General features: G+C 37.2%; 1 protein-coding gene across 1 annotated transcript in view; it reads left to right on the top strand.

Moving 5' to 3' along the window:
- The window catches only part of LOC123793370 (uncharacterized), a 152971-nt gene that overhangs the window by 18344 nt on the left and 117608 nt on the right, over nucleotides 1-17019 (top strand). The window contains exons 4-5 of the mRNA XM_087866349.1: nucleotides 13850-13957; nucleotides 16296-16331. Coding sequence (XP_087722475.1) covers nucleotides 13850-13957; nucleotides 16296-16331 — 144 coding nt within the window. The remainder of the gene's footprint in view (nucleotides 1-13849; nucleotides 13958-16295; nucleotides 16332-17019) is intronic.

Here is a 17019-nt window from a genome sequence, read left to right as displayed (position 1 = left end):
CACTTTTATTTCCATAGTATTAGTACACTCTATCCTGTTGAGATTCTCTCTGGGGTTTTGATTCTGCCATTCAACAAATATTACGTCTCTTTCCGGTCTCATTTTCTAGAGATCTGAGGCATAGATATAAAAACAGATGAGAGAGAGAGAGAGAGAGAGAGAGAGAGAGAGAGAGAGAAATTGTTCTCAGACACAAAGTTTGGGAAGACTAATCTAATTCATTGATACAAATGTTAAATGTTGAATGGATCAGGACTCAGAACAGGAACTACGTGACCAATTAAGCAGTATTATGTAAGTGAACTGTTCAACTGGTTATAAATTCGCTATTTTTATTGACTTTTAGTTACGTTTCTCAATTCAGTATCTAAGGATGATATAAGAAACCTGGACATACCTCTTGCTGTAATCTGATTATATATGTGTATCCATCTATTATTTTACCTATTTGAAAAAGGAAATAAAATATTTTAAAACAGCACCTTTTTTTTGCAAAATTTCACCAACAAACCTTTTAATGATTTATTCTAGTCTTGACTTAAGTCAATAAAATTTTACCAATCTGTCTATATTATGCAGGATTTATCTTCTTCCTTGTTTTTTCTTCTATTACTTCTACAATTCACGTTCCTGAAAAATTATCCGTTTGGTTTTATAATTTTTGTGGCAAATGCTCAGTATTTTGAAAGCCATCTTCAGACTGATTTAGATTCCCAAAGTTTTCACTTATAGTCTCCTCACTTTTTTGGTGTTTTATACTACCAACATGAATGCCAGTTTTTAATCAAAATATCTGTACATTTTTCTGTTTGAGAGAGATTTAGAAGGTATATAGGAACTGGTTGCTGTTGCTTTCTTCTATCAACTATTAATGTTTTACTCTCAATTGACCAAAGAGGGGGTAAAAGTCTATTCTTTTATTATTCTTTTTCTGATTCCAACTAAAAATGTTCATTTTGCCCTTAGTTTTTTTCCCAATCAGTGGGATCTTAGTGCTCCTGACACAAATTTAAATGTTCCATGCCACTTTCTTGTATTAATCCTCAGTTTGACTTTTCCTTCCTTTTTTCTTTCTTTCCTTACATTTAATTATGTTCATCATAACAAATGAAAACTTACAAAGAATAGAAGAGTGGAAGGGAAATTAGGTGCCCAGTAATTCACAAATTGGATAATGATGCCTTGGAAAAGCTGATTGTGGTAGTTACTTTGAAAATATATTTTTTTCTTAGTAACATTTTTTGTGCCATTTTAATAATTTTCCCATTTCATAAGTCAAGAAATACAGATAATTGTACTATTAATGTTAAGAAGCTTCATCCCAGTACTGGAAAATGATAAATTATTCTTCCTCACTTTTGTGTTCTATAATCACTAATATCCCTTATCACAAAAGGAGAAAGGTTGACAGTGCCTTATGTGTAAATAAGTAATTTAATTTCAATAATGATATGATAGGCACACATCCTGTAATTTTTTAGCTACATATGGGAATCATAAAAGTTGTAGCTGATGAAGTGGCAGAACTGGTTACTTATCTGAGTAAACCAGATGACACCTGGTTCTTAAAATGTAAACTTTGCTCCTTGTGGGTGCTGAAATTGAAGACCCATTGAAGAAAAAAATAAGACCTATGAAATATGTTTGTGTTTTGGAGCCTGGGCTATTGCTTTCAGATCGTCTAAGACATCAGAGAAATATTTTCCCTTGGTCTTACTTATGTGTGATATCATCACTTCATGTGCTCAAATACAGAAGACGGTTATTCACTGTTGCTTTTTTTTTCTTCTTCTTTTTTCTTTACTGGCAAATAAGGCAAATATTTCATTAAATGTTTATTAAAATAAAAGACCATGTTACACTTTGAATTAAGTCTTCTAATCATAGGAAGAAAAAAAATCTTGCTTCTGTTGTATATGGCAAATTCCTTTGATAGTTGCAATATTAAGTACATTTAAATAGAGAATTGACCCTGTCAGAAACTGCAGCTACCGCTTATTTTGAGCCCTCATTTTCAGTAACTTTCCAAGACAAGTTAATATCTATGCTTAACATTTTTGGCTGACATATTATTATCTAGATATTTGAAATTGGGAGGTAAAAAAGAAATTTGAGGTAAAAAACGTTTAAATACGATCAGTGTAGATGTTTCAACTAAATTGTATGTGCAAATATATACCACTTTTAAAAATTAAATATAATAAGCATTATAGTATGTTACAACTCAGGATTAAAAGTGTACTGCATTTCATTAAATAACATTATCATCAACCACAGCCAGGAAATTAAAACCAAAAAGTAGTTCATATTATGATTTCCAATATCCATATCATTATAAAGTTTAGATTTAATTTCACAGAAGTCAGGAAATTCTATTCTGAGATTCCCAAAGAACCCATAACTCTCACATAGATTACAACAGCCTCTTTCATTAGGAGCTCAAATCATGGGACTCCTCCCAGATGGATCCATCACTATGGGATGCAGTACTTCCTTTTCAAAAAGGAAGTATACCTTGTTCTGTTCTTCCTCCTAGAGGTCCTGTGTAACAACCACATTTTGAAGGTTTTATGATTTAAGAACCAGTACTCTGAATTACAACATGTGATTGAGGCAATGAGAACTTGTAACCCTTTCTTCAAATGCTAATACAACAAAATAAAGTTCCTTCAGTCGATTATTTCCTTTCTGAAGCAAAGCCTTTCTACATTTGTCTTGTTTCTAATTCAACATTCAAAAGGACTAGATCAGAGACCTTTAACTGGTGTTCTGTGGGCCAAATCCTCCCTTCAAATGTATTTCTGTTTGGACTATAATTTTTTTTAAAAAGATTTTATTTATTTATTTGACAGAGATAGACACAGCCAGCGAGAGAGGGAACACAAGCAGGGGGAGTGGGAGAGGAAGAGCAGGCTCCCAGCAGAGGAGCCTGATGTGGGGCTCGATCCCATAACGCCGGGATCACGCCCTGAGCCGAAGGCAGGCGCTTAACCGCTGTGCCACGCAGGCGCCCCTGGACTATAATTTTTTTTAAAGTAAATTTGAATTCGTTACAAACATTTAGTATCTGAAGCATTCATTTAAAACAGAATCCTTGGATTTCTGGCTTCTCTTGAAGCCCGTGAAGATGTAGCAGCCCCAAGTCTGCTTTCCCCTGAGACAGAATCAATTGAGTCTTCATTGTTGCCTTTTAGCCCTGGGTTGTCTCCTTTCAACTAAGTCCACCCACTTCTCTTTGTCATAAACCTGTTCTTTGATCTATGTCATCGGCCTGGTCCTTACAGTCATTTGAGTTTACTCCATATGTACAAGTGACACCAAAGACAAAGGTAACTATAGGGCATTCAAACATGTTCTAAATTGCAAACAGTATTTTAGTCTGGTGTGGAAACCTGAAAATTTCAGGGATGCTTTCAAGTCACAGTCCAGTTTTATGTAAATAAACAGCCCTTGGGAAAACACTAAAAATTTAGGATGTAGACTAAAGGAGGACATTAGAGAACAGGACCAGTTAGGAAGGTATCTAGAAGAGGACTAGTGGAGGAAGGTATCTAGAGTAGTTCTACTTCAAGTTGATGTAGTTTGGGAATATAGGTGAGGTTCAGTGGGGTGGAGTCCAGAGCCGACAACCAAGAAAGAATTCTTGAGGCGTCTTTGGTGCAGAATGGTGGTTTATTAAAGCACGGGGACAGGACCCGTGGCAGAAAGAGCTGCTGCCCCGGGTTGTGAGGGGTGGCTGTGCGGTTAGGGGAGGTCAGGAAAAGGGAGGTAAGGAAAATTTCAGGGATGCTGAATTTTCATATGTTAAAGAAGATTCACAGGATACCCAGAGGTCTTGCCATTGTCAAGTTAAGGTTGTTTACCCCTCTAGTAAGACATTAACATTAAGATAGTTGGGAGATTCCTGGAGGAACTTTACACTGCAAGTATCTGTCCATGGGCTGCAGGGTATAAGGACATTTAATTGTATTTACATTCCCTTCTGGAAAGTAGACCATTGATAGAAATGCTTTGTTCTTGTAGATTGCTAAAACGTTTGTAAACTGAGGGAGACTCAGGTCTTGCAAGATTGTGATCTCTATTAGTTAACTGTTTTTCCTTTAGGGCAGCCAGGAGTGCCTGAGGAATGTCACATACATCCCTAGGGGGGTGGGGGGTTGTAGGGTGTCAGCTTCTGCCTTGTCCTCAGCTTGCCTCAGTTTTGTTCCCTCATCAAAGTAACATTACTCTCTGGTGAACTTGCCCAAGTACTCTATTATCTTTTTTGGTGCTAGATCATTTTGAAGAGCTCCATTATCCCAAAGGACTATCAGATATTTGCTGTGGGCTTAAATTTATTTATGGGAGATAATGACCTTCAGAGGTGGAACAGGAAATACAAGGGTAACTCTCCACTCATTGTAACTGAGCCCCTTGGGACTCTCATCAGCTCTTTGATAGGCTGCCTTCCAGCCTTCTACCTCTTTTGTGGGAAGGAGAAAAGAGACTACCATCCAGGGAGCATGCCAAATGAATTTTAGAGTCAACTCAATCTAATATCACACAAAGGAAGTTTAGCAAATACCATTAAGCCAGACACTAGAGTTTTTAGTGACCAACAGGACACTTCTGATTTTTCTTCCAGAATGAATATTGCAAAAAAAGTTGAATTTTTCTCACAGACTACTGGTCAAATGCTTATTTTCCCTTCAGTATAAGGTGCCCTGTCTGCTAATGAATCCTCTATTTTTTTTTGGCACTGTTCTTTCCTGAAACATGCTGTGCTCCTCTCCCCAGTATAGACTGTTTCCTTTCAGAACATGGATAGAGTATATTCATGTTGAGTCCTTTACCTGGCACCCTCAACTACAAAACACCCTTGGTTTTTACAGAAGAATAAATGTAAAATATTTTATTGCACGCTATCATGATGCTATACCATACTAGAGGGAGGATTCCTTGAAAATTAAAATTAATTAAATTTGGGCTCCATAATTCAGAATTTGTATTTCAGATGCAAATTGCATGAAATTCTGATGGGGTGGAATGTAAGCTTACTTTTGCATTATTATTATTATTATTATTATTATTATTATTATTGTTATTATTAAATGGAGGTTGTTAAGTAAATCATTATGCAGTGTTTGGTAATCAAATAATGTTCTAAACAAGACTTCTGGAGGGTTTTTTTTTTTTAATTTCCTAAAAGAGCAACATTTTCACAGGTTTTTTTTTTTTTCACAATTACTTGCAAAACATATGCTAGTTATAATGTGCTTATTTATTCATTAAAGCAATCAATTAAAAGATATACTAGATAGCAATTGATTAGGATAGTTCTGATTAACATATAAAATTGAAATCATAAAAGTAAATGTAACTTTAATTACTATAAACTGGTTTAAATTATAATATATGATTCAGATTGCCATTTGTTTAGACAGGGCATTTGCCAGACTAGCCTATGTTAACCAATTTTCTTGTTCAAAACTAAATTTATTGCCTTAACTTTAAATCTTACTATTCTTTCTATAATTTTTAATTCTGTTAAGGGAATCTTTGTCATCAACTTTGGAACAAGTTCACAATCCTTTTTCGAAACCCTCAGAGTCAAATGTATTTCATAATTTAGTTGTTAGACATTAGACAGTTCATATTACTCATACATTGCATATTGTTTGACACACTTAGAGAGGCCTGAGGCTCCCTGTAATCAAACCATCAATTTCTGCAGTGAAACACATGCATGTTCACACTAAGAAGAATTATTAGTGACCATAAATAGCCTCACATCTGTTCAAATAAGTTTTTGCCACCAAATGAGTTTGCTGCCAACGTAGAAAACCTTTAGTTAAACTTATGAAGAAATGTTATTTTCAGGGACTTTGAATTAGATTTTGGAAATTGCAGATAAGGGATCATGAACTATATTTTGATTTTTAATCTATTCTTCTTAATTTTACCAGGTTGTCTCCCCCAAACCTACATATGCCATGGCACCTTCATTTTGTAAATATCTCTGTGGCTTCCCATTACTTCCCTCTTTGAGCTCCCTTGAAGACCTGCCCATCTATACCTTATCAACTTCTCCAGGCTCTTCCCTAAAAAGTATGTGCTTCACCCCGACCAAACTCAACTTACCAGCAATCCCCACTTTCCACCTCTTTGCTCACTGTACATCAGAATGGAATACCTTCTTCCCAAGCCCAAATCCACATCCCTCCTCAAATACCTTTGTCCTATCCATCCTTCCTCCCATGGCTCAAATACCATCTTTTCAGGAGCCTTATTCCATTTCCCAATCAGAATGTGTTTAAATAGCCTGCTGTCTGCCTCTCTAATTACAGCACTAGTATAGTATATTTTCCATTTAAATTGGTATTCTTGTGATAACCTCCCCTCTCCACTAGATTTAAACCCCCACAGCTTTTTTCCCCACAGTAATTGGCATGTAGAATGTACTTAAGAGACATTTATTATACAAAGGAATGAATATTTTAGTTAATCTCGCTCTCGTTCTCATCAATTGGACCTCCCACAGGAATCCTACACCCCATAGCCATCGCCACTGCCCTTATCCTAACCTTCCCCAAATGGAGAATGACACCTAGATCTCAAGGGAATACCTAAAACAGGACCCAACCTTTGTATTCCAAGTGTATGTTCAGTATCTCTTTGGAAAAGAAAAATATATTTTCTCTTTCGTTTTTGTATTCACCTTGGTGATACTATCGAAGGAAAGATATCAGTGCCCTTAGAGAGTGACCAGACACTGAGGGTCCATGTGGCGTCTCTGTGCCGCAAGTCTTAACTGCAATACTACTTCCTTGGGGCGGTCCTGCCTGACCCGCTGACCTGGATTAGGTCACTTTCTGTGCACTCTCATAATTTTTGTTTTGTTAACAGTCATCATATTCACTTTTGAGGTATGATTTTCAATCCAAAAACTCGGGTGAATAAGCAATACGACTTAATTTTCCATAATAATTTAATTTTTGAATCTGATTTCCAAATCTGAATCCTTGATTTCTGAAGCTGCATCCTCCCTCCTCTGGGCTGACAAAAAAACCAGACATCACTTTTCCTGGGATTTCCACACTTTCCTCCTCCTTTTGTACTGATTCACACTTCTGAGGTCTTGTAGTATCCAAAGGTTTGGGGTGGAAATTGAGGGGCACCTGGTCTTTGGTCATCAGTCCACACAGTTTGCTGCTGAGAAGCCAGCGTGGCTTGAGTGATCTGCACGGGCCTTCACATCCAGTGTGTCGCTGCTGCATCGATAGGGCATGGGAACATTTCTGCTGCTTCTGTGCAGTGCTTAATACGGGGGAATCTTTTGCAAGGCTGCCCCTGGTGTCCTGCATCCAGACTTGTCACATGGCCATTTTTCTTCAAGGTAGTATTGCTTCCTGGAAGTGCCGCTGGGAAGAAGGGCTTAGGCTCCCTCTGCTCTTAGGGACCACAGACCTATTTCTTTTCTTCCGGTTTAAGGGAGTGTCTTCCTAGATATTTCTGGTTTCTAGACATGTTGGTAGACAAGTTTTATTTTCCACCCTGCCTCCCTATACCTCTTCTGAGGCAATAGTAGATCGTCAACTAAGAACTTGACTGAGGGGCAAAGGAATGGGAAAAAATATATGAGAAAAAGAGTGTGTGTGAATGTGTGTGTACATATGTGTGTACATATATATCTCAAAAGAGACCTCAGCCACATTTGTAATTGCTTGTTTACCATCTGCCTTTCTTGGTTACCCTCTATGTTCCATTAAGCCTGGGATAAGCCTTCCTCATCTCAATGTCCAAATATTGCCTTGTTCCCAGTAGGATGCTTTAAATTCTCCTTGTCAATGAATGAATACATGGGAAAGAAATTCAGGAACTATGAAAGATTCATGGAAAGTGTGATGATGAAGAGCATAGACTCTGGAGCAGATGGCCAGTGTGTGAATCTTGGCTCCTCTACTTAACGGTTAGGTGAGCAAAACCCTTAACCACTTCGTGCCTCAAATGCCTCATCTGGCAAATGGTTGTTGTGAGGATTAAAGGAGTTGACATAGTGTGGATCATGTGAATACTGGCCACTAGCATTACCGTCATCATCATTATTATCTTTATTGTGAAGAACCCGTAAGACAGGACTGTTCTCTTGACATTCACTTCAGGAGAATTGTTCTGATTTGATGATAGCTAAATTTATATAAATAACACTGACACAATTTTATTTTTGTGCAGTCTCCCAGACTGCAAGGCTGTTTTATTTTTGCTCCCTGTTCCCTGTGTCTACATTTCTCTGGTTGCCTCTGGACAGGAGAGCCTTTCTTTAGGAATCTTACCTCTTTTCATAGGCTCTCATCTTCTGTCGGCCTTTCTTAGCTGTACGTCTTTAGCAAATGCTACAACCACCCGTGGAGTGCCTTATGAGATTATACACAACAAATGGGGCCTTTTTCAGTATGTGTAGTTTAGGAAGTTTTCCTTATATTTGACACTTGCTGGTGTCAACCACCTAGCTGTCCCAGAAAACCCATTCTCTTCTAGTGTTTCCTCTACCATCCTCCATTGCTCAGGCTGGAGACCTAGGACCACTCATTGCTCCTCCTTCTCCCTTTTTTTCTCAGCCGACTAAAAGTCCTGTGAATCCTCCTTCCTTAATATTACTTCAAGTTATGGATTTGTCCCTTCTCTAGTTCTAGGGCACAGTCCCTCAACTAGACTACTGTAACATTTTCCTAAATGGGGTCTCTGTCTTTAGTTTTCCTCTTGCTATACCAACTCCCATCCCCTCATTCACATGGCTTGGAAAGTCTTCCAGGGTTCCTCAAACCTGCCATTAGGTACACTTTTATTTACTTTGTAGCCATTCTCCTTCACCAAAATGGTCATCCCTCCATATGATTACAGCCTGCTCATTTTTTCCCATTTCTCCGCTAGGTGTTGACCCACGTGAGCTTGTGGTCATGCTCACCATTCAATCCCCACATCTAGCATAGTGAATGCTGTACAGAAGGCACTCAGTAAATACTTCTTATAAATTGTTGATATTTCTATTATTCAAAGTGTAAAAGTAGAAAGAAATTATAAACACATAAACTGCATGATGACAAATCTGGAATTAGAAGTCATGGATTAAATTCCTGGCTGTAATATTGCCTTATTGAATACTTTTGACAAAACACAAAGTTTTCTCACTATAATGTAATCATATAACACCATTACTGAGTATACAATAAGTAATAGCATCTTGAATTTATGGCTTCTAAGTAGTTAGAAGCATGTCTTATGAAATATTTGTTCAGCATTTCTTTGGGGTACGCTTGCCTCTTTGCTTTTAGAAGGTAGTGAAGGGTCATAGAGCTCCTCCTAAAATGATGTTAAAACACAGGTCCAAGATGGTAACCCACTTTACAGAATGTTGGGAAGATCCATGAAGTTATCTGAGTAAGCTCTCAAGAGGAAAATGGGTTGTGTAAGGTAGTTTTACAATCTTGTACATCCAATTTCTTAAGAATTCAAGATATATGGGAGTAAAAGTTGTACACATTGTTTCAGCATTTCAGCTTATTCCTGGACTCTTTCTCCACGTTTTTCTAGAGACAAAGTTTTCCCCCACACCCAGTTGAACCATCTGTGTACCAGGCAAGTTTTCCAAGATGTAAAACCAAGGGAAATATGTCCATTCCATTTATTTAGAAAAGACTATGACTAATGATACTGTGGGGAAAAAAATGGTGTAGTTAATGAAAAAGTACATTCTGTGTGAACAGCCGGGGAGCCTAACTGTTATGGCCACGTAAAGCCATGACTTAAAGATAAGTATTCAGCACCAGTACTTTTCAGACTTATCCTCTGAGGACCTCCCGTGGGAAGGAGAGGGTCAGTTCAGTATCTACCTGTAATCTAGAGGTATCCCCCATGAGATAAGATTCTCTACCACCAGCAAATGTTAAAATTGTTAAAAATTTGTACAAATTTTACATTCTACCCCATAATATGACAATGTTTGTTTTACATTAAAAATTTAAATTTATTTAATGTTTATCAAACTTGAATCTTAAGGAAGATGTGCCATATTTATTATTACCTTTAAATAACCCTTATCCACCACCCCCCCAACACTGGCATGTACCCTTCAAGCATTGCCTAGGTTTGAAAAGCACAGGGTTCTAGGATATTACAGCCCAGGCCATGGGATTTTTGTTAGAATTTAAGAATTCTTCCACATGTCTCTTTCTACTCTGTTACACATAAACTTCTGAGGTCCTTTTGCCTAACTCACTAATAAAATCTTTAAAATGTAGCTCTAAGCATGTAACTGGTAGCATTTTCTACAGTTAAGATGATTGAGGAATATAAAATCAGCTTCCTCAAATAGAGATTTTCTGTTTGATGAAAAGGATCTGTCCAAGGAGAGAATTACCTATCCATTTTCCTCTTTAGATCTCGTTAACACTGGAAACCAAACTGAGAAGTTATAAAACTAATGCTTTTTGTGAGCATTTAGAAAATATGATCAAAGAGCAAGCTGGTCATTTGCAGATAGGAGTACAAGAAGTGACTTATTTTTACATTCAAATTTCAAAACATTTGTAAGGCCTACCATGTGTGCTGTTAAAAGGCTTTTAATTTTAAATTATTTTTGTTAGATAATCCTGTTCAAAGTGACATTATGATTTATCGCCACTAGTCAAGATTCTGATTCCTTATAGACTTCTTATTTGTCTCTGTTTTTGTTCTTTGTTACATAAATATGAGATTTATATATAAAATTCTGACTGTGTAATATAGGGCTAATGAGTCACAGATGGAAAGATGCTGGCACATTACCATCTAATAACATTTTAAACTCATAATCCATAGTAAAACAAAAGCAAATTGTACACATCTGTTTTCCAACTTGTAGCATTTCTGAATTTGGGTAACGTCTATGTTTCAAGGACTTTTACTTTGAGAGAAGAAAAAGAGGATACAGGTCACCTCAAAATTACCCAGACACTTAATAGCCTTATCAGAAAGGATTTGGCAAAACAGATAAGATTTTCTCTGCTTTGCTTCCTGAGAAGTCCCAGCTCTAAAGAATGAAACTCAAAGGCATTAGGGCTGAAGAGATATCTTCATACCACAGACATAATTTTATTGGTTCTTTTAAAAAGAAAAATATATCCCAAAAAAGGAGGAAATAAAGGAGAAAAATATACTATGATTAATAAAATTTAAAAAACTAGAAAGTTACTGGCCTTAACTAAAAATATCCTCAGAATAGATATGGACAGAAGAGGGGAAGGGCAATGAGGAGGGAATAGACATCTGAGGCCATGTAAGCTGTGGTTGCTATTTATTTTATTTGTATGATAAACATGTTCTGTGTGAAAAAAAAATGTAATAAAAGGCTCCGATATCTCATGTTATTGGAAAAGAAATAGAACAAAGGCAAAAGTTCTCTCTCAGACCTACCCAATTGATAATACCTGTGAATACGAGTTAGTACAAGTTAGTGAATGAAGTACGAGTCTCTGAAATATCTCTCCCCCGTTCTCCCTGGTTAAGGAATTCAAAACTACTTTTCTGCTTCAAGGGGTTGTGTGAACTGTCAAGTTCTTTTGGAAAAGTTACGTGACAGAAGCGATTACTGCAGACTGTGACCGTAAATCCCTCTGACATGAAATACGCATGTTATAAGAGACAGATTTCCACCCACCACCTCTGCAGGAATTCCTGAAACAGGAAAGACCTGAGAATCATCGTATGATTAGAGAGAGAAATTTTGATATGTGGGTGGTAAGATTATCTTTTGTGAGGCAGACTGCATTTATTCTGAGGAATATTTCTGATCAGACTGCAAAATTCTGTTCACTGTTGTCCAAAAAAGAATTAATATGTGTATGTCCTGAGTTGTAGGGTAAACAGAATATCGATGGAGGGAAATTAGTGTTGTTTTCATAACAGTGTCTGCAGTTATCTCCCTATTGTGCTAACATTTTGTGTGTAAGATTCCAGAAATGTTAAGAGTGTGTACACGCATCCCAGTGTAACTGCCACAAGGACAAGTTACAATGAGTTCTCAATCTGGCCTTTCCATTAAAGGAATGTTTTGCCTGGGGCCTTGTGTGTCTGATTTCCTTTACAGTGTGTCAAACAAGACACAACTTAGAGCCAGGACAGGGTGGCATTAGGTACATGCTTGTTTTGTTTGTCCATCAGTGGGATGTCTGTGTGACGTGTTGTGTCGTGTTGTTTTGGTGCTGTCCCACGTCCATAGGGCCTGCCAGGCTTCCCCACAGTTGCTGCTCTGCACAGTAATCAGATCCTCACCGTCAAGGTTTGTGGCTGGCACCCAAGCTGCTCAGTCAGAGCCCGCAATCAGCATAAGAGTGAGCAAGAACAGCTAAATTGGCTTGCCAAGTCCAGTTGCTCTCTTTCCCCGTACTCACTGAGGGATTGGATCCTTGCAACCTCACCTACGTCAGCGAGGTCACATATCTATTGAGAAGGAGAATCTTGAACATATAAGAGAGAAGGATATTGAAGTTGAGCAAGGATAAAGAAGAGAGGGAGATGTGACTCTCTAGGACTGTGGCACACCTCGTTGGTTTAATTTGCAAGCATGCCAACACTCTGTGTCAATTAAATAATCCTCAGTATTCTGGACTTAGGGCATTTATAAAATGGCTGTGGCGTTCGTGCCACGTTATGCTGGTTGACAAATCTGACGGAAATTGAACTGGTGCTTTGTCTCTAGACTTTCTGCTCAGTGTGAGGGATGCAGGTGATGGGAACTTTCCCGCTTCTTTAATATACTTCATTAAAGAGGCCTAACACCCACCGCAAAATGATGGGTATGCAAAAGATTCCTCTCTAACTAAAAATCTGTTTTCACCATCCCATGTTAGGATTATGTTTTTTTCAAGAAGAGCCGGACAGTCTGATGTCAGACACAAGCACCAGTTCCATTTTGTTTAATGATCATTATAAGTCTAATGTGTATATCTTTATTTCTTTCTTGGGGCCTTCTGATGTCTATTCTCCAATTCTCTCACCTCTGAACTTCAACCTTTGACCTCACCTGACTGATCAGATGGTGTTTCCTAAAATCAATCATGGGTTTCTCTCTGCTGATCAGCAGCTCATTAAACGCCGCCTCATTAAGGTAGTGCTTATTCTTGCTCAAGTCTGATTGCTTCTTAACATTCAGTTATTACTCCATTTACTGTTGCTTTACCATTTATCTCTCATGGGTGGGGGTATTTATTTATTTGGAAATATCCTAGAGCAAAACTATGTCTAGGGAGCTGCATTTGTTCGAAATGTATACGAAAGTACCAAAGTAAAATGTTTTAGAATGCCTAATTTTTTCTTAATTAAAAGAAAGGCAGCTGAAATTATATCCAGTAGTAGATCCAGTTCTGAAGCTCTCTGGCTTTGGTAATTTATAAATTATTGCACAGTTTGACAAGAGATTGTATGTTTAATTTTATAGGTTGTGAAAAAGTAAACACATTTGTCCAACCGCAAATGCAGCCATTTTATTAAACAAGGTGAATATAACCGATGCAGCATTGTCATGAATCAAGTTATGCAAAAGTTTTATACCAGCTCTGAATATCATGATAACTTACACACTATTTCCAAGAGCTGAGAGTGCTGGTTCCTGAGCTGCTTTGATTTTAATAGCATCTACTCAGCTCCCCCAGCATGAATATTTATTTGCTCCCTGCTGGCAGGCAAATTGCCTACAGGCTTCATGTTTCTGATTGTTCTGGTTCTTTTCATAGTGTAAATGTGAATTAGATAATACCAATTTAAAGTGTTGAAAAGAAGACCTGGGTCTTTATCTTTCATGGTCATTGTTGGTCTGTTCCCTTTTCCATTATAGGGTGACCAAGGACAGGCTGGGCCTCCAGGACCTCCAGGCCCTCCTGGCCCAAGAGGACCTCCAGGGGACACAGGGAAAGATGGCCCCCGTGGAATGCCAGGAGTGCCCGTGAGTTGCATTTTGGATCTGTTTGTTTTAAAGGCTGAGGACTGGGATAAAGTGGAGTAAGGAGGGGCCTTAGGGTTAGGGAGTTTCAGGAAGTGGGGTGATAGAAAGCCCCCAAGCAGAGAGGGCACTGCCCACAGGAATCCGCTTTAACGCTCAATCCCTGAGGAACCCACATGAACCACAAAGAGAGACCTGGAGAAGGCAACTAAACTGGATTTCAGGTGAGCCTCGAGAAGTCCATGATTGAGCATGCCTGATCTTACTTGTGTCTTGACTGCCTTAGAGTACATCAGTGCCTTTGGCTTAAATGGGAGAATAGCTTGAAAATCTAGGTGAGAGATTGGTAACATTCTCCAAAGGATCAGTGGCAGACAATAAAGTCCCATATGAATTATGGAAAGCAAAGGAGGTAAATCTTTTTAATGTTTACCTTGTAGAGAAATTGATCAAAAAAAGAAAAAAATGCAAATAAAACGGTAACATTAATGATTAAAACATCAATAGGTATGGTTTGAATATCATTTGTCCTTTATATGTGAAGCTTATTAATAGAAATGATTTAAAAGCAATCTCAATACTTAGATCAAAGTACTTAGTTACTAAGATTGGTCAAGCGTCAATAGTACAGTAGTACAGGACACTAGATACATGGTTTGATTTGGTAGAGACCACCCAGCAATTGAAAGAAATATATGGAAAAGGTAAAAAATTTTACACTTATATTATGGCCTTAAGACTTGAAATTCAAGTTTTTATTGCTGAATTAATTAATTTATCTATTGTTTTGACTTAAATTATTTCCATGGGTGTTTTCATAGTACAAAATAATGAAAATATTTATCCACAAAGTAGAAAGTTTTTAAAACTAAAGAACCAAAAAGAAAAAAATCAGCCATAGTCATTAATGTTTGGGTGCATTTCATTTTTATAATCATATATTTACATATTTTTTTCAAAGAGTGATTCTCTTTGTAAGAATATAGAGTACTTTCTGGCTTTTCTGAGACCACCTCTTGGAATCCCCATTTCCCTTTCTGAAAGTGGCTGCAAATTTGTCAAATGAAATGAAGGACTGACTCCCAACCTATGCTTGGTTAGTTGTTAGGACGGCTTTCACTGAACCATCAAAGGTAGTGGTTTCATCTTGAAACTGTCTTCAAAGGTCTGACCTTCTCCTGGGATGATATCCCAAATGATGAGACAGCACACCTTTAGGGATATTTAAACCTTCCCAAATAATTGCTGGTTGCCAAGAAAGATACAATGAGTGTTTCTTCAACTAAGAAGAGCAGTTAAAACCTTTTTGATAGTACAAAATTAGTCAGATCATTGGGTATTGTATACTTTACGGAAAATGCAAAGTATAGATTACTTTCAAGAAATAAGATAAAGGTAAGGTATGACAATCTGTAAATAATTGAAAAATTATGTCATCCTTTAAATAAATATAGTTTATTCATCTCAGTAAGAATTTGAGCTTTTTACATGGAAGTATGAACAGGTTTTTTTTTTAATTCCACAAAGAGAAATTGAACTGGATTTATAGTCTCACAGTTAATTTTTATATATCATCATAACCATTAGAAAAAGGTTTTATAAAAACAAACTGAGAAATACTTATTTTTAAAGTCCAACAATTTCTATAGCTATTGACATTACAAGAATGGTTTTCCTAAAAGCTATTTGTTGCCAATGACTATCAATATAATAATATGACAATAAAACATAATAAGGAATTTTGTATGAATCCAAGTATTAGAAAACTATGATAGTGGTATGATATAACACAAAATTCTATGTATTTTAACATATGCTATTAATTTTAATAAAACATGTTATTTCAGCCATCATTAATCCAGGAAAACCAAAATTCAAAATCAATCTCTGCTCATTTTATTATTTAATTCCTGTACTAAGAGCAATTGTCTCTCTGTCCTGTATATGGAAGTTCTCATATAGAGGCCCAGGTCATCATCTTTATGTCATCATGAACAGAACCTAAAAAACGAGATGTTACTGGAATTACAATTAAATATTTTTCTAGGAACATTTATTGACTTACAATATAATCACCCCTACTAGTTTTATTTAGAATACATTCTTCGCATAATTCTTAAATCTCTGCTGTGATCTAGACTCATCTTATTAAATCCTAAAATGTTTATAAAATGCATATGAAGAAAGAACTTGGCTCTCTTTTTATTGCATTGTGTTAGCCTGAAAAGTACATTTGACATTCATGCACCCCGGTGGGTATTGTGAAAGAGGAAAAAAAAAGATTGAAATTGCTTTTTAATGTTTATAGCATTAATAAAAATTATCACTATTCTTTTTTAAGGGCGAACCAGGGAAACCAGGAGAACAAGGCTTGATGGCAAGTATCTCAGTTTCTTTTTCTATACTAAAAATAATGGAAGTCTAAATTATTCAAAACTGTGGTCCAGATTATGTATAAGGAAAAAGTGGGAGATTCCAGGTGTGAGGAATGACAGAGACAGTGAGGAAGGTTAAAGGATGGAATTTGCTTTATTCAGCTGCTCTAAGGAAGATTAAATTCAGGGATATGCATACTAGCTTAAACAGGAATGAGTTTCAAAGGAGTGAGTTTCAAAGTTTTCGAAAGTCACATCCAGAGGAATATGACTAACTGTGAATTAGTATAGTGAGCCTTCCACAGGGATTCAAGGAGTTTTTGTTGTTGAAGGGCTCCCCCCAGAAAGAAACAGTGGTGCCTTCTTGATCCCTGTCATTAAAAAAGATCATGAAATAATTCCACATGGACTTGCCCGTAGACATGCATGTCCCATTACTCATGATTTGTTTATCCTTTGCCCGTGAAAGGGAAGTTGGGGCAGCTTGCTGAGCCTTGAAGAACAGAATTCCTTCAACCTACCTCTTCCTATCTCTTCCTCCCTATCTCTAGAGCCACCTTGCCGACCTATTTTATGACATGAACAATATTGGGGAACATGGGTTGACCTTCTAATAACCCAGATTCCAGAGGACAGCTATGTCTCACACTCATCCCGGACGCAGTGATCACAATGAACTTGATTGTGTGC

The sequence above is a fragment of the Ursus americanus genome, chromosome 13 (genome assembly GCF_024610735.1).
Source record: "Ursus americanus isolate L20-20 chromosome 13, mUrsAme1.1.p, whole genome shotgun sequence".
Classification (NCBI taxonomy): Eukaryota; Metazoa; Chordata; class Mammalia; order Carnivora; family Ursidae; genus Ursus; species Ursus americanus.
Note: the sequence above shows the minus strand (reverse complement) of the source record. Positions and strands in the feature narration are given on the sequence as shown.